The 24,750-nt window shown below is 31.9% G+C and overlaps 1 protein-coding gene across 1 annotated transcript; it reads left to right on the top strand.

Annotated features, from left to right (window-relative positions):
• Nucleotides 1–15,282: 15,282 nt before the first annotated feature.
• Nucleotides 15,283–24,369, top strand: LOC145684868 (uncharacterized). Its single transcript, XM_081757228.1, has 3 exons — nt 15,283–17,608; nt 23,040–23,091; nt 24,131–24,369. The coding sequence occupies exons 1-3, from the start codon at nt 17,354–17,356 to the stop codon at nt 24,367–24,369; spliced, it is 546 nt and encodes a 181-aa protein (XP_081613354.1). The 5' UTR covers nt 15,283–17,353.
• Nucleotides 24,370–24,750: the final 381 nt, after the last annotated feature.

Consider the following 24,750-nt stretch of genomic DNA (forward strand, 5'->3'; position numbering starts at 1 on the left):
TCGAATTTCTGCTATCATTTCTGGCCACGTATATCTCGCACAGATCTTAGAAGCACACTTAGAAAAACCCAAGTGAGCCCCAGGAAGAATATAAGAGTGGTAGAATTCAATGATGTTTCTTGATAAACTCCTGGGCAAACAAATCTTGTAAGGGTTCTTCAAAGCTTTAGTACGCTTGCATAGGATATCCTTTACAAGTTTATATCCCTGAACCTCCTCTCTGTTTTTCAACCTAGCAATTATAGGGCTCAATTCGGGATCTTTTTCTTGATGATCCTTAATAGAAAGTTGTGCATAAGGCATATTCGATATATTAACCATAAATCAGTTAATGACCTCTTCATGTAATGAGGGGTGTTCATTAAAATCTTCGAAATCTTCTATATTGTGTAAACGTGATAAGAAATCTGCAGGTACATTTAAGGACGAAGGTACACTCTTAACTGTAAAGTTAAATTCCAAAAGCCTATATAATAAACTACCATATCTCTTAACTCTTTTCAAGTTTCTAAGAGCAGAAGCTAGACCCAAATTATCGATTCTCAACTCTAAGGGTTGATATAAAAATGTACGAAAACGCTCCATAGTTTCTAAATCTGCAATGAGTTCAAGAACAAAGATTAGCTTGTTTACATCATACTTTTTAAGCTTCCTAGAATAAAAACTTACAGGAACTAATCTATTTTCAGCATCTAATTGTGAGATAGCGCCTCCAATTGAATGACTTGAGGCATCACTTGAGATAACGAAAGGCTTATTTAGATCCGGTAATTTCAATATTACATGACTTTCAAAACATTCTTTCAATCTCTTAAGAGCTACATCTTGTTCTTCTTTCCACTCAAAAGGAACCTTAGGAGAACGTAGACGACTAATTGGCTCTAAAATTTCTTGAATATCTGGTATATACCTACTATAATATTGAGCAAAACTACACAAGGCCATCACAGCGCGCCTATTTTTAGGTCTTGGTAGTTTCCTTATTACTTCTAATCGAGCTGGATCTAAATACATTTTACCATTTTCTATTATTTGACCTAAATAAGAAATTCGTCGTTGAAAGAAACAACACTTATCTACTGACAACGTTAATCCACTCTGAGCAAGTTTACTCAGGACTAAATCTAATGTTTTCATATGTGAAGGAATATCAGAACTGGCAATTACTACATCATCTGCATACCAACTTACTCCTACATCTTTCAGAGGATACAAAATATCTGTTATCAATTTACTAAGTAGAAAAGATCCAGAGGCAATGCCAAATGGAACATACTTAAACTCAAATAATCCTCTATGCGTGAGGAATGCAGTATATTTATATGAGTCTGGAGCTAATCTTATAGTGTGATAAGCTTTCTTTATATCTATTCTAGATAGCACAACACCTTCTGATAATTCTGCTAAGACATCTTCAATACGTGGTGTATATTGAGTATTGACTATTAGTTCTTTATTCAGATCAGTATAGTTGACAACTAACCTCTTAGAACCATCCCTATTTCCCACTAAAAAGCATGGGAAAGCATACTCACTTGAACTAGGTTGAATAATATTTTGTTCCAATAGTGAATCTAATATTTTGTCTAACTCTCTTTGTGCAACCCTGGACATCGGATATGCCTTATGTCTAATTGGTTTATAATCTTTAAGTTGAATATTATATTGAAAATTAGGAACTTCTCCTACTCTATTACAAAATACACTAGGATACTTTATACTTTTTTATATATTCATCCAAACTAGGATCTTGTTCTAGGAGAATAGGATCCACTGTCATAGCTGGTGGTCGATCATCGTCCTTCAGGATCTGGAACATTCGGAATGAACACTCAGAATCATTTGTACTGGCAGAAGTACCTAAGTTCAGCTTGGCCGGACTACCGGGAACACTGCTTGGCTTAGCCTCCATCCATATTTCCTGACTTCCAAATAGCTGACTGGAACCTTGGACTGGACTGGCACCATCATGGAAAACCGCTTCACCATTTCCCCCACTAGTCCTGCTATCATTTGTAGGATCGAGACATCTATATTCATTGGACCTAAATTGGAATCTCGGATGATGACGATTTAAAGCAAATGGATCATTATTATTGTCAACACACGATACTGAGTTCGAACAAGATGCATGTTTGATGAGAGGTTGAAGTTCCAAATCACCATCATTATTTAATAAAGTATTCTTCAAATATTTAAAGTTGGCAACACTACACTTCCGAGTAGCAGAAGGTTGATTAAAGTCTATCAGATTTTTATTACACAAAGAAGTTTTATGTTCCTCTCTTGAATCATTATCACTGGTGTTTTCTCTCACGAAGATGGCAACACTGTTACTTTTTGAACATAATGGGAGAACATCATGTTCGGATGTTAACTTAAGTTCATTCACATCTCTGGATTGTTTAAGTTCCAAGTGTAAACGTGGATTTTCATTGTCACTAAGAAAAGGATTAAGTCTGGCAACACTGTGTACCGAACCTAAGGTATGGTCTAAGTCCCCAACCTTCGAAGAAGTTCGATGAATAAAAGAAGTCCGAAAATTGTTTGTACCATTCTCAACTGATGTTTTCACTATAGAACTGGCAACACTGCTGTCACTCTGGACTGTAACTCCAGATGTAGCATCTCTTCTCTCCCATAAACCTGTGCATCCCATTGATTGATGATCACTATGTCCATCTGGAGAAGGTAACACCCAACTACTAGAAGATGTTCTCGGTTCATCTAATGAAGGATGCTGTCCTCTCATCTGTTGATGGTTGGATGCTGGATGGGCCACTGAGGAAGTTAGATCACTATTGATGTGGAGATGTGATGGACCACTGATCCCATCATGAGTGCGCAAGATCTTCTTCTTTATATGAGACACTCGTGATTCTCTATCTGATGTGGCAACCCTGTGCTCCATAGACCTATCAACGCGACCATGATAAAGATTAGAGGGATGAGGAATATCTTTATTAAAGGGATTTGAGGATTGAAGATCTCTGGATGCAAGATGTATCTGCTGTCCATTCGGCTCCATCTCCCTCGTAGGGGTGCACTCAGAGGAACCTACCTTAACGGTGCCCCTTACATCATCTTCCTTCCCTAAACACACATATTTATCTTGAATATTCATTAACTCGGAATTCAAAAATATATTTGAAATGTTAACACTGTCACTGAATGTTACTTGTTCCGCACTTTGAGAAACACTATCAATGTCATGTGAATTGACTGAAGACGAGTTTTCCTTACACTCATACCGTAAAGGTATATTCACTTTTTCCATTCCAAGATATAACTGATTGTTTTCAATATCTACTCGCGCCTTCAACATTTTCAATTCGTTTATTCCTATCAAAAATATAGGTTTAAGTTCAGGTACTAAATAAAATTTGAGTCTATATACTTTCTGATATAATCTCACTGGTAACCATACCACACTGTCTAACTTTATTTTCGTATTTCCTACACCAACACCAATAAATTTTTCTGTGAAAATCTTAACCGGTCTTTTCAAAGATCTATTCCATTTTAAAAAGCTCTCTTTATTTACTAGCGAAGCGGAAGCACAACTATCGATGGCACCGCAGTTCTGCGTACCTAAAATGTAACCTGTTATAAAAGCCGCCACTAGTTTTCTTGATTGTGATGCCAGGACACAATTTGCATTATGTTTTTGGCTTATATTCTTCTCTGTACTAACTTCTGGCTCTATTCTCAAGGATTGAGATCGAACTGAAGTCCTGTCAGTTTTGAAGCTAGAACCTTGCCCACTCGCAGATTTCTGTCTATCACTACTATTAGTCGTAGCTCTATTAACACTAACGAATCTACGTCGTAGATCACACTGAGCTACCAGATGCGGACCTAAACATTCAAAACACCTCGGTGTTGTTTTCTTCCCTCGAATTGTAAAGTTCGACCTTTCACGCCTGGCACCTACCAACGAATTATACATGTCAACATTACGCTGGTGAACGCTGTATTTCTTTAATTCCTGCACAAATACTGGTAAAGATAAGGGTATATTATATCGAAAAACCTCATGTCTGACTACTGGGTTCAAACCCCGCAACAATATGTCTCTCAATTTATCGTCCTGCATACCACCATAACAAATCGTAAAACTGTCTATCACTTTGTTTACGTATTCCAACACACTTTCTGTAGTCTGTTGTAAACAGTAAATATATTTATCACAAATATGTCTCTGGCCTATGGGTGTGACTACATTTGTGAAAATAGCATTTGCTATGTATATCCAATCATGTGATAACCCTATTTCTCTTAACAATTCAGTATGAAAACCACCACGAGTTTTCCCAATAGATGCCATGAGTATTGCCTCTATCGGATATATGCCTTGCTTGACAATCCGATATACCGATAACAAAAATTCAAAAATTAATAGGTCGTTACTCCCGTCACATATTGGTATGGATCTACATATATCTGTGAAGTTGTTACTAGTTATATCTACTGTTAACTTGTCAATATTGGTAGAAAAAGGTACTCCAATATTTATAAGTCTACTATTTTCCAATCCTGTTGGCTAATTAGCGTTATGAGAAATAAAAGGATTTGTGTTTTTATTTCCTTCTTTTTCTACAAATTTATGAAAACCTGGTTCAATCGGAACAGAAACTGGTTCTTGTCTCATCAATGAATTTTGTTCCATGACGAAAGGATTATGTGCACTTACACACGGTACGGCTGCTCGAGTCGTATCGTCATTGTTTACATTTTGCATCACGTTAGTTCCTGCTTGTCTGTCACCACGCGATGAAGAATAGCTACCAGACGTAACTAACCAAAAATTGCTATAGGTATGCAAGAAAGGATCGGGAGTTGAAAATTCACTCGAACTGTTACTTTCTGTTCGTGGTCTATGACTCCTAATAAAGAGGCCATGGTCACCATTGGAAAACCCGTTTAACCACAAGCCTTCAGGACGACTATTACTGGAAGAACTCCTGTACATTTTATTGAGTTTTTTTTTTTAATATACTCCTGCTATCAGAAGGATTACAATTAATAAGGCACAGCTTTTGGATTCGATGCGTACTTAACAACAACAAAACTAAGATGTAGAATGCAACGTTTTGTATTTTTCACTTGCTTAGACACTAAATTACTAACTTGAAGTATAGGTAATTTAAAATATGTCTCTTTTATATACATATACAAATAGAAACAACTCCTAACTGACCTTCTGAATGCTCTATCTTAACAAGGACACTGACTGCTAATATCATTTATCCTTACGATCATTCTCTTAAATACATTTGAGAAAACTACTCTTATAGCACTTATACAAGGTCTATCCAAAACTTTGGTGTTTGTAAGGAAGGATAATAGTTCGGAATTTAACTGTATAACGCACATTAGAAAATAAAAATTCTAAACAAAAATGCAGTTGCACAGAATAGAATATTAGCTTCAGGTCCTTTAATTCAGGATAATTGTTCAGAATAGGAATCTAGCTCAGCTAAATCGGGGAGAATGATTTTTAGTATAATTATTTCAAGAAAAATGACGTGAATTTATATCACACCGAAAAAGTAAATAATTACTCATCTAAAGTTCAAAATGTCAAATACAAATGCGCTAACTAAGGTTTATATAGTAATTAATTATGTAATAAGAAAAAAAGGTAATTCTTACTGTATGATTTATATATGGTCAAATAGAGTTGAATACAAAAATCTAAGCAAGTGACTTTTCGATACAACTGATAGAAATTGAATTACAACAAACTTCAAAATAGATACAAAAATATTAACCTTAAATATATATATATATATATATATATATATATATATATATATATATATATATATATATATATATATATATATATTTAAAGACTTACCAATTTACTGTATAAATTGAATAATAGGAGATCTTCCAAAATTCAATAACGAAATACACCATCTTAAATGACCGTTTATCACATGTTGAATCACAATCAAAATGGTCAAGAATAATGAAACTTACGTCGAAATCCTTTATCTTACTCAAACACACTTTACAATAATAAGATATATTTTAACTTTCATATAAGGATTTGCTCTATATAACAATTCTGGTAATAACTTCACGATTAATTACACTTGGATTTCTCAAACATTGTAAAGACATTTTCTCCGCCGATTTTTACTTCACTTATTAGGGGATGTTTCACCTACCCCAATTCCGAACTATTATATTTAGCCCAACCCGGAGCTATTCAAATGTAGAACAAGTAGTTCCAAAAATAACCGTTGGCGCTGACAACCAAGCATACGGAGAACGATACTAAGCTTCCTCTCGACAGTAGCTGAAAGCACTACAGGGTAGGAAACTAAACCAAACTATCCGGACTCTCGAGAGACCTTTCCTTTTTTTTAAAACTACGGAATAGAGATTTAAATCTCTAACCGTTACAAATGGTTATTTTCGTTTAAAACATAGTGCTTATTGAAGAAATAAACTTTTATATTCGATGTAGCACATAGACTACAAAATATCAAATGGAGCGTGCTTCTCGACGGTGAAACTTCGTAGTGTCGTAATGAAATTATATTAATACTAATCTCAGTAACTACACAATCAATGGTCATTTCTTGAAAGCAGTCGTTTAAAATGTTAACTCATAATACTTTCCTCAACACTTGAAATAACCAATACTTTCAAATAAGAAAAGATTGAATTAAATTGCTCCAATATACTTAGTTTACTGATCTAATGCTGCCAGATTCGGGAAAACATTCATTAATACTCGCTTCCATACACCCCAGGATATATAATAATTATTAAGCCTTTGGAAATATTGTGATATGAAAATATTATTATGCACATTAGAATAACATTCCATTCCTATAGAACTTTTGTTGTTTCTGGTAATGAGAAAAGTGTTTTTACAGACTTCATTTGAATCTAGCTTGTCATCATTTTGCTGAGACAGCAGCAATTGGCATTCTAAATTTCTAGTCAAGGGTTGTAGTGTACACGCATTAAACCTCCGATGCCTCAACTTCTAACAAGTAGTTAAAAATTCCGAGGTCTGATTTTGTCAATGGTCTGGACCCCGCCCTTTGTGTTGGTCAGTTCCAGTCGTTTCTTTTAATTGCTACATACATTTACGCTATTTGTCAAAGTACAAACCGTGGTAAACGTTATGCACGATTCCCTTCCGATCCCACAGATCACGCAAAGCATAATCTTCCTGGGCATCAGTGTACGCATTGATACACACTGTGAAGACTCTTCTGACTTCGAGTACGAACCTTTCTGACCATTGAGATGTCAAAATACGTTAGGCCTCTCCAGCTACACCTCATATACTCTATGATTGGAGACACATAATGCCATCTCGTACGCCAAAGATTCAATACATTTTAGACGACTGACACGCCTTGTTGGTTCCCTATATATTATTTAGCTCAAATTACGTAGATACGAATATTTTGCTTGACAGTAAATTCAAAAATGTCTTTTACGTTACTTGTTTTTCAATCTTCAAATACGATATGAGTTTAATGGAAATTGTATCGTCGTTGTTGATATTACTCATCAAGAAATTTTAAATAAATTATATAACGAAAAGTTAATCAGCATTGGGAAGATAACTCAGTTACGGCTCAATTAGACTCAATTATTATCCAGAAAATAACTCAATTACCATACGCGCATTTACCACGGAAGACCAGATTCGATTATAATTAAGGGCTCATGTGGTTCGGATCCCAGTGTTCTGTTGTAGGTTCATATCGTATAACAGATTTTATGGTGAATGGGACGCCCAATTCAAAAAACTGTAACGACGGTTCGGAGAAGACAGGCAGGCACTGACTACTTTATTAACTAAATATAACTTTATAACTACTATTCAGAAAAATATGTAAAATCAAATATCGGAATATGTTTGAAAATAAACGACATGCATACATGCATCATGAAGAAGCAATGTTACTTCAAACGAACTGTCTCGATGATTGTCTTCAATTGGACTATAAATTTGTTGTAAACGAAGTTAAAAGTTACAAGTAACGAATGCACGTCAATTTAAAAAGTCAGTAGTCCACTTAACTTCCAGCAAATATTCATAACGTAAATTGTCATTGTACTTACGTAATAATCAAATCCTCCACCAATTCCGCCAAGGACACCAACTGCATAAGCAGAATATGCAAGAGCAATAAGAGCAAAGATAATCTTAAAAAGAAGAAAAATAGTATTTTGATTGAAAATAGAATTTGGACAAAATATCCAAATTAGATATACAAAAAATATTTAATCACTTCAGAATTTAGTTTTGTTTTGCAATTAATAATTTTCACAATTATCACTACGTATTAACATTGAATACTTGCTCAACATTACGCCCATTTTGTTCGCTTCAACACGTTCCTTTAAACAGTTTTTCTAACAAATAAAATTACAATTTAAAATTAGAAACTGTAAGAACAAGAGTGTTGAAATATGTTAAGGTACTATTCAAGTTGTTTCCAACTAATTTTAAGCCATGGTGGAAAATAAAAACCCCTATATGTTTTCTCGGGTGTAAACAAAAATTTTATTGTAAGAACCATTTTGTTGCATGTTTTGCTGTGGGAGACGCGAATTCGGTTCCCAGCTTAGAAACAAATGGTTCGGAATTCACCTTAATCTGTAGGTTCAAATCTCATATAGCCTCGCTGATAAATGGGATGCTAAACTCAAAATCAAATCATCAACTATATCATTGTACTATGGAACTTTTCTCTTGGCTTGTTGAAGCTTTCACACTGTTGATCATTGCTTTCCAAAACCTATCCCATAGCATGAAAATTTTTCTTTTAAGGAAAGTTTTTTCTACATTGAAATTTTCATTGCTTATTGTTTTTGTTTGCATCACTCAAGAACCGATGAACAAATCGATATGAATTTTTAAACAGAGTTAGTATCACGCGAACTAGTTTTTCTTATCACGTTTATTGTTTAGATTATATATTCTAAGAAGAGAAGGCAGCTTTTTCCTTACACAGTATATAGTATTTCGCTACTCCCTTAAGTTTGGTCGGACGATGAACACGACAAAATACGATTTGGTATACAAATAACTCATTTTAAATAAGCAGAAACTTATCCCAGCATTCTTGAAAACTTCCATTTTACGGGAGAGAGAGAGGTATTTTCTACAATGACTTTTTCAATACATTTCATTGATCAATAATAGACGTGGAGTGTTTTGTCTTAATGTATCACATCAAGACAGATGAATAGTGCCTATTTCAAGCTAGGAATATGTATATCACTTCGACATATCTTTAGAGGGTTCATAATTTTCTACATTTTGATCCTTCCATTCGCATTGAAATGAGATCGTAAGGGGGACGGAATCACATATGTTTTCCATGAATGAATTCTCCCTACTTGAAGAACGATTATTTTTGCTACTGAATCACTGGAATATGACTTAACAATTTGAAGTTATTGTTGCAATATCATCATCATTTGCCTCAAACTGGGTTGTGTCCTACATGAAGTAGGCGTTGTCATATATTAAACAAAACTTGACTGTCTCACAGGGTCGTCTAGCTGGGAAGATACTTTCCTTATTAAAAGTAGGCGGTTACGTGACCAGCGTTTTAAAACTTGCTGCATAAGGAGATAAAGAGTAATTTACCATTTTTCTTCGTACATTGACTTCTACGTTGACTGATACTTGTAATCGCATCACGAAGAACTTATGAACAATGTAAAATATATTTTTGGAGTATGAAGCTAGATTGATGTCATGTTATCTAGGTTTTTAAAGTAGGGTGTCCCAAGAAGATTAGTGAAGGGATTTGATATGAAGGAGGAAAAGAACATTTTCGTAAGAACCTCTTAAGTTACAAAGATTAAATTCGGTATATAAAATCATTATGAATAAGTGGTCAGGTATTTTCCAAAATATGAAGAGATAGGGGCATTTTCTATATTTATTTCATCATATTTAAAGCAATGCTGCCTGTTGTTTTGAGTCTCACAATAGAAAAACGATTGACCTCTTAGAAATAACTTTGCGATGTGGTTAATGTCTACTTTAAGTTGGGATTATGTCATTACAGTTTGATTTGGAAACGAAATCCTAAGGGATGACCGAGAGTCCAAATTGTATGGTAAAATACAGTACCTTATAGATTATTTACCATCACTCTCTTTAAGTAAACCTTGAGTCGTGGAAAGGGGCTCAAGTTTTTAGCGTTCAAAGACTAGTCATTTAAGTTTAAAGTTAAAATTATATTAAAAGATTAAAGTAAAAATGAGCTTATGCAAAAAAAAACTAATTTCAACTTTAATGACTTAAGTTGTTATATTTAGAACGAACGGCATAATTTTAATCAATTTCACACAAAAATCGGGAAAGCTGAATTACTGCACATATTCTTAGGTTTTAATTAACGAATGGTTGATCAAGCCATTACAAATATTTTATACTATAAAATACTAGTTTATTAATATGTGAATTCAGAAATATTTGTATAGTTATGATCATCACTTCAATATTTGATCATTTACGAATAACCATATTATACAATTGTAACATTAAACAATTTCAAGGTACTTACGGTAAGTTAGTTCATTTTTGTTTTTTCAGGCGAGATTGTCACAAACTGTACTGAATAATAATAACTCTGGCAGTTTTATTAAGTAATGAACGGAAAGAAAGCTCTTACAAGCGTGATTTTACAAGGAAGCTACTAATTAATTTCAGATTTATTTCATTTAATGTCAAACGTTTCAAATATTTAAAGTATTTTCAGTCCACAATAAAACAATTACAATCTTATATGCAAGGTTTCTAATCATATATCATTTAAAATTATGTAGAAGAAAGTAATTTAAATAATTAATTAAAGGAAACCTATTACTTCTAAATATCATAATCCTATTTGCTACACTGTACGACGAAATGTTGCAGCAGAGAAAAAATTTTCTATATATTTTGTAATTTCCTTAGACTATGGTATATACAGAGATCAACATAGTTGTCTTCTACAATGCAGTTAAAGCAACAGAAGTTATATTCAAAGAAATTTAAACATTGAGTAAATAGTCATGTACTGTATATGTAATTATTAATGGATAGAAATTTATCAATTTTCTTTTTCTTTTGTATCGCGAACACAATGCCCATGAAATACACATAATATTACTTTTCACTCTGAAACAAAAAATGTAATTATTAGGTTAATTTTTGTCATATTTTGCCAATTTCCAGCATTTAGCTTATTTTTTTCGATTTTATGTCATTTTTTGTCATGTTTCATTTGTGTCGGTGATTCAAATTATTATTGTTGTTATGTTTCGGTATTGTTTTTATTAATGTTTCTCATTCTTCTGATTTCGGTAATATGTTCGGGATTTTGCACCGAGGTAAACACATTCCCTCATAAGATGACACTAAAAAACAAAACAAAGATGGATCTAAACTAGAAACATTGTTTCTATACTGTCAAGACAAAGTAAAGCAAATGTAACTATATCGATTATTTATTTCCGTAAAATATTTCCAAATTAATTTGTATGTATGTGTGTAATGTGTTATAAATAACTGCTGACATTTAAGTTGTCACTATTGCAATGGTCTGTATTTTCGGGAAATAGAAATAGTGTCTAGAAAGTTTCCTATCTCCGAATGTATCCTTGATTTTCACTTTTCCTTACTTCATATAAAAATTGTTAACTCAAAACAATAATAACAATTTACCTTTAGAAATTATTTCTATATCTTTGCAACAAGACAAAACAATATATCGTGATACATGTAGTTGGATGAGATGCACAAAATAAGTACATTTTACACTGATTAATTTGTTGTTCTTGTCTTAACCATTTATTGTTTATTTATATGTTATTTTATTTGGTTTCTATTTAAAACGAAACTTAAATATTTTTATTAAAAACTCTTTGTTATTTCCTCCGGTATCGCGAACCCGATGCCCATAGTTTGTTATGTATGTTCTAGTATTATAAAGTCATGTTACAAATTTATTCATTTGAAATTTTAGATCATTTTTCATAATGTTTAGGTCACTTTCCCATGTTTTGGGGGTATTTTATAGGTCATATAACTATATTTCTTAGGTCGTGAACTTCTGTTAACTAGTAGTCATATAATAATTACTTAATTGTGAAAATAGTTTTGTTTATGTAATTTCGTAATTGATTAAGTTAATTATTTGTTTTGTACATAAACAAAACTTGCTGTTTTGTTATATTTTCAATGGATATAATGTGCTTTCTTAAGTCTCCGTAATAATTTTCACATTAAATATATCGTATGATTTAACTGAATTGTTATTTCCTAGATCATAAGTGGTAATGTTTATTTGTATTACATATTACTCTCGTATATTGTACTCTTTTGAATCCATATTTAGGTAAAGCATAATTGAACAGAGTTTAGAAAAAACTTTTACCATTCGACTTAACTGACAGTTGTGTATCTGTATCTGTTACGCATTATTTCTCAAAAATTCATCTCAAATTAGTGAACATTTTCAAATTAGTGAAAATTCATCTCAAATTAATCTTTTCTCAATGTGCAAAAATAATTTGCTATTCGAAGTCTCAATCAATAACAATGGATGGAATAAAATGGAATAAAATGCAATCTTTACTATGTATACTATGTAAAAATTGTTCCATTTGGATAAAAATTGTTCCATTTCAAGGGAAGAAAAGGGATAGCACCAATTTTATTTCATTTCACGACTCAGATTCTCTTGGGTGCTTTCGAACTATGTTCACTATTTGTGGTTATAGCATGTAAGAAATGAAAAGGTGAATACTATCCCATGCTCAACAGAAGTATTTGATAACTATTTTCTTATGTTTGATGTTTAAGTAATATTGTACATGTTTCCCTTGATAACCCTCAATGATCTTCGTTGTATGGATTATAAATGTCTGAAGAATATATGGATGGAATAATCTGGTCAATTGATGCATATGGTCTACAATAATGTGATGATTTTTTTTTCTTTAAAGGTACTTGGCATACACTTTTCTGAGACTTTTTGATTATCCTTACTATTTGACTTTAAAATCACTCGCCAATGATGGAGTGAATTTAATCCCGTCGGCATCGCCAGCGATTTAGGAAATAACAGCCACAATAACCTTAGTAACCGAAAATTGTATTTGACTTTGACAGAATATGATTTGCATCTTTCTTGAGGCTTTCCCCTACATTTTGGTGAAAAGAAAATGAACTAACTTATCGTGTATAAAATAAATGTTCACTTGGAATTTAGTAAATAGGTCTACTTGTCGCTTTTTATAAATAATAATAAAACATTTTTCTTTGGTTCTATAATCTTTGTAACATTGCAACATTGAACATTGAAATATTGCGAAAGTGTACTTAGCAATCCAATCATTCTATTTCGATATTAATCTTCTAAGTTATCAGAAAGTTCCAAAAGTTATCTATGAACTACTCAACAAATATCGTTATTTTTTTTCCTTTTAGTCTAGTTTTAATAATAAAAAAGTCAAGTATTAATGTAGTATATATATATATGGAATTCTCTATTAAGATTTTGTTGATATGAAGAGCCCACCTAATCAGCTATATTTTTTACAAAATACATTAAGGTGTATAGAAAGAGTAGCTTGACAAAATATACTTTAATAATTTGTTGTTTTTAATAATTTTAATGTGTGACTAATATACGTTTTTGTTAGTATTCCAGATCTGGATGTCCTGTATCTTTGTCCTGAAAAAGTTTGTTAAAATTGCATTTGTCAAAATAACTTCGAGGAATATTTTATGGAGCCTTTGTGAAGCCAGATGGAATAGAAGCTCAAATTAGATTGGAAACAAGATGGTGTTATATACTATGAGTACTAAGGAAAAATTTGCTCTTTTAATACTTATAATAGAATTGTTTTCTAAAATGAAGGAATATCGTTATCTCATGAGGATAATAATATATTCTAATAGATGAAAATATACTAGTAATAAATTTTGCAATTTTGTGAATAGATATGGAACAATTGAGACAATTATTATTTTAACTAACTGGAGTGGATGGGATTATTAGAATGTTTGGTAGTGTGTTTGTAATTTTGGGGATTTTTTTGTTTAGTTATGTTATCTTTAGTTTTGTATGTATTGAATGAACTGTGGGTGATGGTTAGTCAGAATAGGTAGTTGATTAAATAGATGGTGGTATTCATTAATAATATTGACTTACTTGAACAAACGAAATCTATCTATTCATAATTTAAATTTATATGGAGATTATACATGTATATTATAGTTAAATCTGGAAATAAAAAATGTCTCAACTTTTTATAGCAGGGTGGGCGATATGTTTAACGTGTGATGATTTATCACACTATTAAAATAAAAACATCTCTGACTTTGTTATCCTAGAGGTTATGTTACACTATAGGAATCATTGGGTACTTGAGCGCCTCTAGTGGGACTTTCCAATTGTCTGCCTTCGAATGTGCTGCTGAAGTAACGGGAAGCGATTTCTAAGCGATGTGTATAACTGGGCAAAGTCGTAATCTGCTAGTTTCGTGAAAATATAACCGCTATCTCTGTATTGTATTGTTAGAAAGAGAAAAAAATCTGTGTAGTAAGCAATGTTAAGTTGTTAAAGTTATTACAGTATATTACTCGAGATTGCGAGGATACATAATAGAGGGTAATTCAATTGTGGTGCAGCGCTCCAATTAATTTCTTCCAGAGGTCGTTGAAGGTTAGATTTGCTTAATACATTTGGCGAATGTTAAATTTTTGAATATATTATATTTGCTTGAAAATTTCTAAGTAGGAGAAGTAAGATATATATGATTATAGGAAAATCTTTTGGGTCAGGAAGTTTTGTAAAGAGTTAATATAGCTGAGATTTGTTTGAAAAAAAATATTTACAGCTAATTTGGCAAAGGTACTATTCAATCATTCTTTTCTAAAAAAAAGTTAAATTCATTCTATAAACCTTGATCATTGTGAGCTGTTATTTGCTATATTTTGTTGTTGGATTATGTATGGAACACTGTAATATATCCTGGCTTAATTCTTATAAATTTTTCGAACGAAATACAAGTATCTTCTTCTTTTTGGCTACCTAGCCATTTATACTGATAAATATAATAATTAGATGCTAAATTTCAGAATACATAGCGAAAATTACTTCAGATAATTTAAAGTTATAGCGGATTTACCTATATTATAAAATCTATTTTTCCTTTTTTGTAAAAAAAATTGACAATTCAAGTTCTATTTATTTCTCTTGTCCTGGTTAATATAACCAGTGGCCAGGACGGAGCTCATAGTAGCACGTTACAAGCTTTTTCAAATTAACTAACAAATAACTGAGAGCAACGATTGACTAATAACATTTTCTTGGATGTTTTAAAACGAAAACTACCTCTTAAGTTCAAGGAATGTTCTCCTTGGGATTTAAGGGCTTTGTAATGTTGAAGGAATAAATAATATTGTCATCAGGGAAACACCGATAGTTTGGGAACACAGACAATTCTAGGCTTACAACACTCTCAATTCTACCTGAAAGTGAAGGCGATGGCGTAATTAGTACTAAGTGAAGCTGTGGGGTATATGGAATATATATATGTGAGAAAGGAAGGATCATTGTTAAATTTAAACATATTTTGTTAAGCACTCATGACGGAGAGCATACAGATCAAAGTTACGCAAGCACAGGTAGTTGATTCATTAGTGTGGAGTGTTTCTAACTTACATAAAATATAGTCGAGAGTATTATATACATCCGGGATACTTTCGACACTCACATTTGGGGCACGTTCGACACATGCTTTTTTTCCGCTTTCGTTGTGATTTTTAATAACGTATGTATCAAAAATACTACATTAGTATTAACATATAGATTAGAAAATGTCTGCATCATTTTTCCATTGTATCACGGTTCGAAACTACACACGGAAAAGCATGAGGTGCTCATGTAATTTGAACAAAATGTCAGTAGCCATACAGGTCGTAAGAATGAACGCTACTTTCTACTGCTGCAAGAACTTTTTAAGTTCCTCGAAAACATTACGTAATAGCTTATTAAAAATTAACTGCAAGAAACATTTTGGTGAACATGTAACATTTGCTGAAGAGGATGTACACGCACTACAAGAAAAGTTAATATTATTAGACACGTGAAGGTTTACCGAAGAAAATAAGATGAGTTAATGTATAGCGAAGGACAATAATACCAAATCGTTAACATCTGCACAGAAAAATAGTAAAATAGAATAATCGAAAAATAATGACACGCAGAAGAATATGCAGATACCTAAAAATGTTGCAAAACACAGTCACAAAACTGAGAAAACTCAAAAAGTGTTTCTGCCCCAGGTAGGAATTATTGCAAAAGCAATTGCGGCGATGGGTGCAATGTACAAAATATTTTCAGTGGTTTCAAGTAGACTGTGTTCTTCATCAGACGATCCTTTCTTTGTGTATCAACAATCTTAAATCTCGGAGAAATCCTGTATATGGAGCTAACACTAATATTTTAATCTAATCGTACTTTTGATAACTTACGGTTAACATAAATTAACAAATATATTTTTCTTATGTACAGAAGTTTTGTGCTCTATGAACTAGATCCCATTTAGCATATTACTTTTTAAATGGAATTCTTGTATCACATATTACTTGTAACTAAACATATTTTTGTGATTTTTAATCCCTTATTTGTAACTCAGTGACATTTTAAAATATTTTCTGTGGCTGTAAGTAAAGGCATTCCCAAACTTTTAGATTACCTTGTTTGTTTAAAGGACATGAACTATATTACGAATAGTAATGTGTGTTGTGGAATTATTTTTGACACTATCATACTACGTAAGGTTTTATGTTGGTACCGATGTTGCCCCAACAACATGTCTGTCTTCCACCTGGAGTTGGGGAAGTCTGAAATTTCTTCATCGTTCATTTGAATTGTGGCTCCACAGCCACACATTGTTTTTGTGTAACATGTATTTTATCTATCAACTAGTTGCAATAGTATACCTAATCATGGGCTACAATTCGTTTCCTTAATACTTCATTACACTTTTGTAGCAATGCTAACGTGCTTAAGATGCTGGTATTGCCCCAAATGAACCTATATATATTTCCTAGCTATGAGAAATCTGTAGACAAATGCGATTACACATTTTCTTAGGAAACATAACAGACATTTCTGCCTTAAAGCATGGAAACTTTCTTCTTACCTTGGAAGACCTCACTACAATATACCTCCACTCAAATTAATTCATTAATGTATCTATATTGAGCATTTGGATGATCGAATGCATTCTGTAAATCAATAATTAACATTATAATTCAAAATAACATATTTTTTATTTCCTTAGAACAAATATGTCATTACGCTCAAGGGAATTAGCCAAGGTATCCATAACCTCCGACTCCAGCGTGAAGATTGCCACCAACTCTCCTCACAATGGCATTAAATCCATTGATGCCATCAGCACCATAAGTAACTTGTCTTACACTGCCATCGGGTTCAACGAGGCTGTATTGTCCCTTGACAACATCGCCATCTCTCACTTCAGTCTGCTGTTTGTTGTCTCCTGTGAGGTGGTCACTCACTGCATAGCCAAACTGGTACCGTGGGTAAGCCTAAAAAAAATATTTATATTATATTATTCAAAATATTGCTTAAATTGACATTATGCTTATTATTAGTTGATTTGTGTATATTTCTTTGAAAATCCTACATAAGTATATAAAATGAGACAGCCTATTATTCTGTGATTAATGTTCAAAAATAAATTATACAAAATATGGGAAATATTATAGTACAAGATAACGAGGCTTATTTTATGAAGGACGTTTAGTTTCCCAGGAAATGGTTTACTGACTTTTGATTTGAATTGGACTAGAAACGAATTACGTTACGATTTACTTAATCTCGATTTCATGTTGTATTTTCGTAAAAAAAAAAAATGTTATGAATTAGCGAAAAGTACTTTCTACGTGTCTTAAAGCAGATAAGAGATTATTAATGTCAGTTTTTATATTCTATCTATTTAGCTAGTCGAAAATGTTCTATATTTGATTCCTTTAGTTTGAATGAAATTTGCAAAATTCTATTGTGGAACGAAACATAATTGTTTGAACATAAAGTTGGATCCATAGTGTAATTCTAGTTCCTAAAGGATTATTCTGAAATTATATGATGATTTGGACTCTTACGTTCCATATGTATGCCCTTTGGCTGACTAATAGAAGTGAAGAATAATGAAAGAATTGGTAGAATGAGAATGTATGAGGAAAATATAGGAGAGAGTCCAGAGAAAACATGAACATGCCGCAGTCCACCACATAGTTACTTGATGTGGGATCGAACCAGGGACACCCAGTCAAGAAGTGAGCAAATTACCACTGAGCCACTGTGTCCCCAGAAGAATGGTTTTGAAATCTGAGATAGAACATTATTTTTTTATTTGTTTAATGTATCTGCATTCTTGACTACGAAAAGTTATACAACTTTATAACTAAAAGATATTTATAAAATTGTGTAAGTCATTTATTGTTGTTAAATACTGCTATCGATAATATCATTTTTAATACGTACAATTCTCCATTGTAATTCCCGATTTTAATACTCTTAAATGAGAGCGGAACTGAACTGAAGCGATAAGTTTACGTCTATTCGTATCGTTTAATGCATTTGCTACAGGAAGAGCAGCCATCCGTACACAAAATGTCAGATCCCTTATATTCACTACTTGATATTTAGATGAGTCATGCATATAATACGATTCTCATTACTTTATTTAGTAACAAAAGAAAAATCTTAAAAGTAGTCTAAGAAATTTAGTTACTTGCATTACTTCCTACTAGTTTAGTATTAAAGTTAATGTTCTCTAATGCTTCTTACCGTTGTATTATCAATGCATAATATTTTAAATTTATTGTATTGTTACATTGCTAGGAAATAGCTGTCTTATTGATTTTAATTTCCTAAATCCAAATTGTATTGATAATCATTCTAATATTCAGTTTTGTAATATTTTACAAATAATCTTATATATAAAAGAGAACGTACAAATCCTTTGTTAGCTCATCACGCTAATACGGCTGAACCAATTTCTTTCATTTTTGGGGGGTTATTAAGATTTGGACCCTAGATGGTTTTTATCATATCACTTTAATTTTCAATTACCAGTGTCTTGAGATAATTGACCATTCAAGTGTCCATAACGTACAAATCCTTTGTTAGCTCATCATAGCTAAATCTAACCGTATTTATATGCAACCCACATGACCGTGTCACTCGGCGGGTTAACATAAATGACAGGCGATATAATGTTAACATTTACTCCAATCTTCTATGGTTTTTATCATATCACTTGAAAGCGAAAAAGTAAAAATTATCTAAGTAACAAAGTTTATTGCGTTCCGGGGTGACCCCAGCGAAGCGGGGTGAACGCTGCTAGTTAATTATATAAGAGCAACAAATGAACATCGCACATTAATTACTGTGCCTCTCTTTCTGCCATGAGAAATCATTTTTGGATTGCTGTACGAACTTCCCAAATCAGAAATCATGGATGTACCTGAATTTTAAATGTTAGATATGTACTAAAACGTTAATAAATATTTATATATGATTTTTCATTGTACTTACATAGTAATCAAGTCCTCCGCCAATTCCACCAAGAATACCAACTGCATAGGCAGAGGATACAAGAGCAACGAGAGCAAAGATAATCTATAAAATAACAAAAGATCATCATATAAAAACAGTATTCAAAATGAAGTTAATTTTCAACTAATTAATCAAATATTAAGGGAATAAATATTTAGCTGGTACAGAAATGTATCTTCGTTTTTCAAATTTATGTTTATTTACAATTTACTGGCATTTTAAAGCGCTTAATATGTATAAGCAAATAGCTACTCTAACAAGTATTAGAGACAGGTTAGAAAGTGTTGAAAATGTGTAATATGTTGTTTGCCAATTTGTTCTCCAATTATTTACAATCATAATTAGAATGTGTAACTGATCGTGCATATTTTGTTAGAGCTAAGTGTATATTGGACGAAGAAAAAAGTGCTAGATATATTCCATTATTACGATGGATGACATTTTTGTCCTCAATGAATGCCCATGAGATAAATTTACTGAGTCGGCAAAAAGCGTTTCTAATGCCTGGACAAGGGTCTCTTAGACTTGACAATTCTATTCATAATAAAAAGCAGAATATCTCAATATCTGTGTTACGCTTATTCATAATAGTTATATTCTTAAATACGTGTCGCTACGTGCCTCCGCTGGCTAAGGGTAACGGATGGTGTAGGGAACCAACAGTATACAAGCTAAAGTGTTGGAAGCAAGAGAACTAGTTTAAAATGAAAATCAAAAAGATATAGCTCAAATTACAGTAAGTTTAAAGATTACGAAGTCGAAAATTATTCTTATGAAATATGAGTATTGCCCGCAAATCTCTACTCATGTTAACTCTTTAAATCAAATTATTTTTCTAAATGTGTATTCCTGTTCTTAATGAGTTGAATTGAATTTGACTTTAATATCCCGTTGAACAGTGAAGCTATTTCAGACGTGGACCTACTGATTAACTTGGAATCCGTACCACATGAGCTTCCACCGAGAATCGAACCCGGGTCTTATTTCTGTTGTTAAGAAAACCATAGCGCATGACGTTTCCATGTTGGTCCGCGTTTTCTTTATTTGTTTCTTTAGTTTTTATTATTGTTAGGGATTAACTCCCTAGGATGATGTTGCGTATTGCGGTTGCAATTGTTGAAAAATAACGAAGTTTGAATATAATTGGTAAACTCAAGTATTATCCAGTTGTAACTGCAACAGTCAACCAGCAACAACGTTTTACACAGTTTAGGATATAAATACTATTAATCATATAAGGGAACTCTATATTGTGTTTATTTTCATTATGGAAGAACATCAACTTATGATTAACTGTCAAATTATTTCTAACATTAAAATGTAATTTATACATATATTGCATTTTGGCATTGAACGAATGAAAATGTTGCAATTTAGAACAGAGAAAAAATGTTGTAGTTATTTCCTCATAACACGTGATCATGCCTAATTACAATTCAAATAGTTCAATAGTTATCATTTATATCTGTGATTGATCGTGGTACAACATAGTTTATTACAACTTAACTTATTATGCGAATGATTTGATAAATACATAAAAATCCAGCAGTACGATGTATGTATGTACGTTATATTACAAACTATTACGATACTTACAGTTAAAGCGTTCATATCTGTTGTTATTCAAGTGGAATTATTTCACACTGTGATTGGAAAAGAAAATGCTGTCAGTTTTATTCAGAAATAAACGGAAAGAAAGTTGCAATCAGAGTTTCTTCTCCAAGGAAATTGCTAATTGATTTCCGATTCATTTTATCTACTATCAGTTTCCAATATTTAAAATATTTCCAAACAACAATAACACTGTAACTTTGTAGACAAGATATTTGATCAAATGAGAAAAAAAACATTTTCTTTAAAAAATCGTATCCACCGGATTAAAATATAATTATCGTGTTTGATGTATTATAAAAGAAAATATTGATGCACGAGAAATCGTTTCCCTGCCAAAACACTTATTTATTTTAATTAACTTCTTTTTACGGTTTCCGTAAATATTGATATATAAAGAAACCAAGATATTCAATTTTTACAGTTCATTCCGAGCAACACCAAAATTAATTTTAGCAAAATGGTAATGTACATATGTTAATAATCTACAAACTTTATTTTAAATATGGTTCTTTTAAAATTTATTTTTTATCACATACTTTAAATATACCTTGTGTATTATACCACAAAATTGTTATGGCTTTGTAAATGTGCATTGCATATAACGTTTTCTTTGATAAAATGATTCACAATCCTTTCTACAAATCTTTAAATTTATTTTGTAAGATGCTGACATTTCTGTGAGATGGATATTAAATATTATGCATTTGTATGGTCTTACTATTTATGTTCTATATGAATAAAACTTATTTACATCATAATTTATGCTAGCGTAGTAAATATCTACACCGCTGATACTCGATCAAACATTTTGTGCAGATATTCGTTGCTTCAAGATAAATTTTGTGAAACTTATTAATTAATGAAATTTTAAATACGTTTTCCCTGAAGTTGTAAAAGTAACCCTGTTGTTTGAAAGTGCAATCCATTAAAAGTTAGGGGTAAAATACTTTCCTTACTGCAAATTTATACATACATAAAAATAACTTCCTAGAATTCATTACGTAAGAAAAATAATCGATCTTAATAAAACATATTGTATATTCTCTTTACAAAACTAAGTCGTTTTTATTGGTTACTATTCAAATCCGTGAAGCTGCGTTATTTATAAAGCATACAAAGAAGTAGATTCTCTAGGAAGTAGTGAACAAATTTATTCTTATTTTGATGAAATGTACCATAAATTTTCTTTAAAATTTCGAATAATTCAAATTACTATCTACCATAAACTGAATGAAACGAAGAGTTGTACTTTAACGCCTGTAATAAATAGACGACTAATAATAATATTAATAATTTTAATAATAATAATAATAATAATAATAATAATAATAATAATAATAATAATTTATAATGTATTTTTTTACAATTCCCATTATGAGTAGATATTTATAAAGACAAGGATAAAATTAGTATATTTCCTCACATGTATTGTTCCGCCAAGTTACTATTTTCATTTTTGTGCGGTTAATCTACATATATTAATTGCAAAATTTCACATTACGGTAATTTATTAATTGAGACATGTTGATATTTGTTAGACCAATATAATGAGGTTTTGAAGTATATTTTACATAGTTAAGTCATTTTTGATCACTGCTAAACCACACTTGGCTCAATATACCAATAACTCTTTTCAATAGAAATCCTTAATATTTTTTAGAAGTAGTCTATGTCAGCGAGTTGAACTTAGAATATTTAATTGCGGTCAACTTTTTGTATGTTTAAAATGCACTTTCAATGTAAATTTACAATCAAATATATGCTTTCCTTTTTCAGATGACCTCGACTATCTTTTTCTGTCTCGCCTTGTTCTTCGGAACTTCCTATGGTATGTATATATATTTAGTTTCTTAAAATGTATTAGTAACACAAATTGGTCCTACTAGTTAACCCAAATATTAGTTCGATATACTGTATTTTTCAGTAAATTTAATGTTCCTTTTCAACTACTTTTCACAGGAGTTGCCTTTCTTTTTTGCTCAGTTATGACTTACATCCCAACATTAAAGCAGCTTTCTTGTTTGTTTCTGTATATGTTGAAATTTAGCAACTTTTCCTAGCAGCAACGGTGTATGAAAAGTATCCATTCAGTTTAAGGGTAAACCCAAGACACCCAAATACCTTTCGTTCTCTTCTAGTGGCTTCTGAACTCGGGATCACCTGTAGCAAAGCGCGCGCACTACTTTCTAGACCAGCAGAAAGTATTTCCCTAAACCTTTATAGCAGTACAACAGTAATGAATTCATGTAATTGAATAGACTTTAGCTTCTTTTGATTTGCGATGTAATAATTAAACTTTCGAAACAAATGACTCCATTATTACTCTAGTTTATTCTTTATTTCTTTCTTCAAGAAATGAGTTTGTTGCGATTCATCGTTTGTTAATGTTTCCAGTACAATCTGTATTATCAGTTCATGGCATATACTCGTTGGTGAATAAAGAGTACATACTTATGCCAGTGTCAGAGATATAGAACTTTAAGGGAAAATTTAAAATCGGGAGAAATTTATCAAACGATATTATCATTGAGTTGACATTAATGTATCCATATCCAAATTATAAATAAACCTTAAATTGTTATAGTGAAAAATTTTCATAATTTTTTTTTAATAATACATTTGTTATCTGCTTGAGATCTTGGGTGCTAATTTACCAATAACACATCTTGGAATATTCCACAAACGTTTGTCCACTTTCTAATTATTTACAGGTTTACAGTTAAGGTATTTATACGTGAACGTTTTATATTTGGTTTGTCTTTCGCTGAACATTATCTTAATAATCACTTTTAACTTTAGAATTTCACTAGATTTTATAATGAAAAATTCGTTGATATAATTTTAATTGTGTTTAAAACTCTGTTTAGCTGTCCTCTACAGTAGTGGTGTAAGCAGCCAAAATAACAACCGGCTCTCCCTCACCACAATCCCCGTAGTCGGTGCTTATGGCGGCTACGGACTTGGTGCCGGATACGGTCTTGGTGGTTATGGACTTGGTGTAGGATATGGTCTTGGTGGATACGGTCTTGGAGCTTATGGACGCGGTGGATACGGAGCCTGGGGATATGGTGCACAAGGTCTCCGTGGAATTGGTTATCTTGGTTAAGAGTTTAACAAAATGTTTCTTTGGAAAATAAAATAGAAAATAAATGTATTTTAAGAATCAAATATTTGTTTCTGTCACTTGTTGAAAATAAAATTACAAAGTTTAAAATGATGTCTACATTCGTACTTGCAACAGTACTAAGGTTTCAAACTTTCATTGTTTCGTAAGATGTACATATTAGTGAAACAAAATTACAAGTTAACGTCGCAATCATTATACTTGTATAATCATAATTGTTATAATTATTAGCCAATTATTATTTTATATTGGCTGCTGAAAATTCAGGGACTAGGTTATAACTCCTTCTGCCAAAACACCCATACAAGTAGACAAAACTCTCAATCGCCGAACTGTGATAACCTGCATAGCCAAAATCTCACT

Source organism: Thermobia domestica, chromosome 5 (assembly GCF_964235325.1).
Source record: "Thermobia domestica chromosome 5, izTheDome1.hap1.1, whole genome shotgun sequence".
In the NCBI taxonomy this organism is placed as follows: domain Eukaryota; kingdom Metazoa; phylum Arthropoda; class Insecta; order Zygentoma; family Lepismatidae; genus Thermobia; species Thermobia domestica.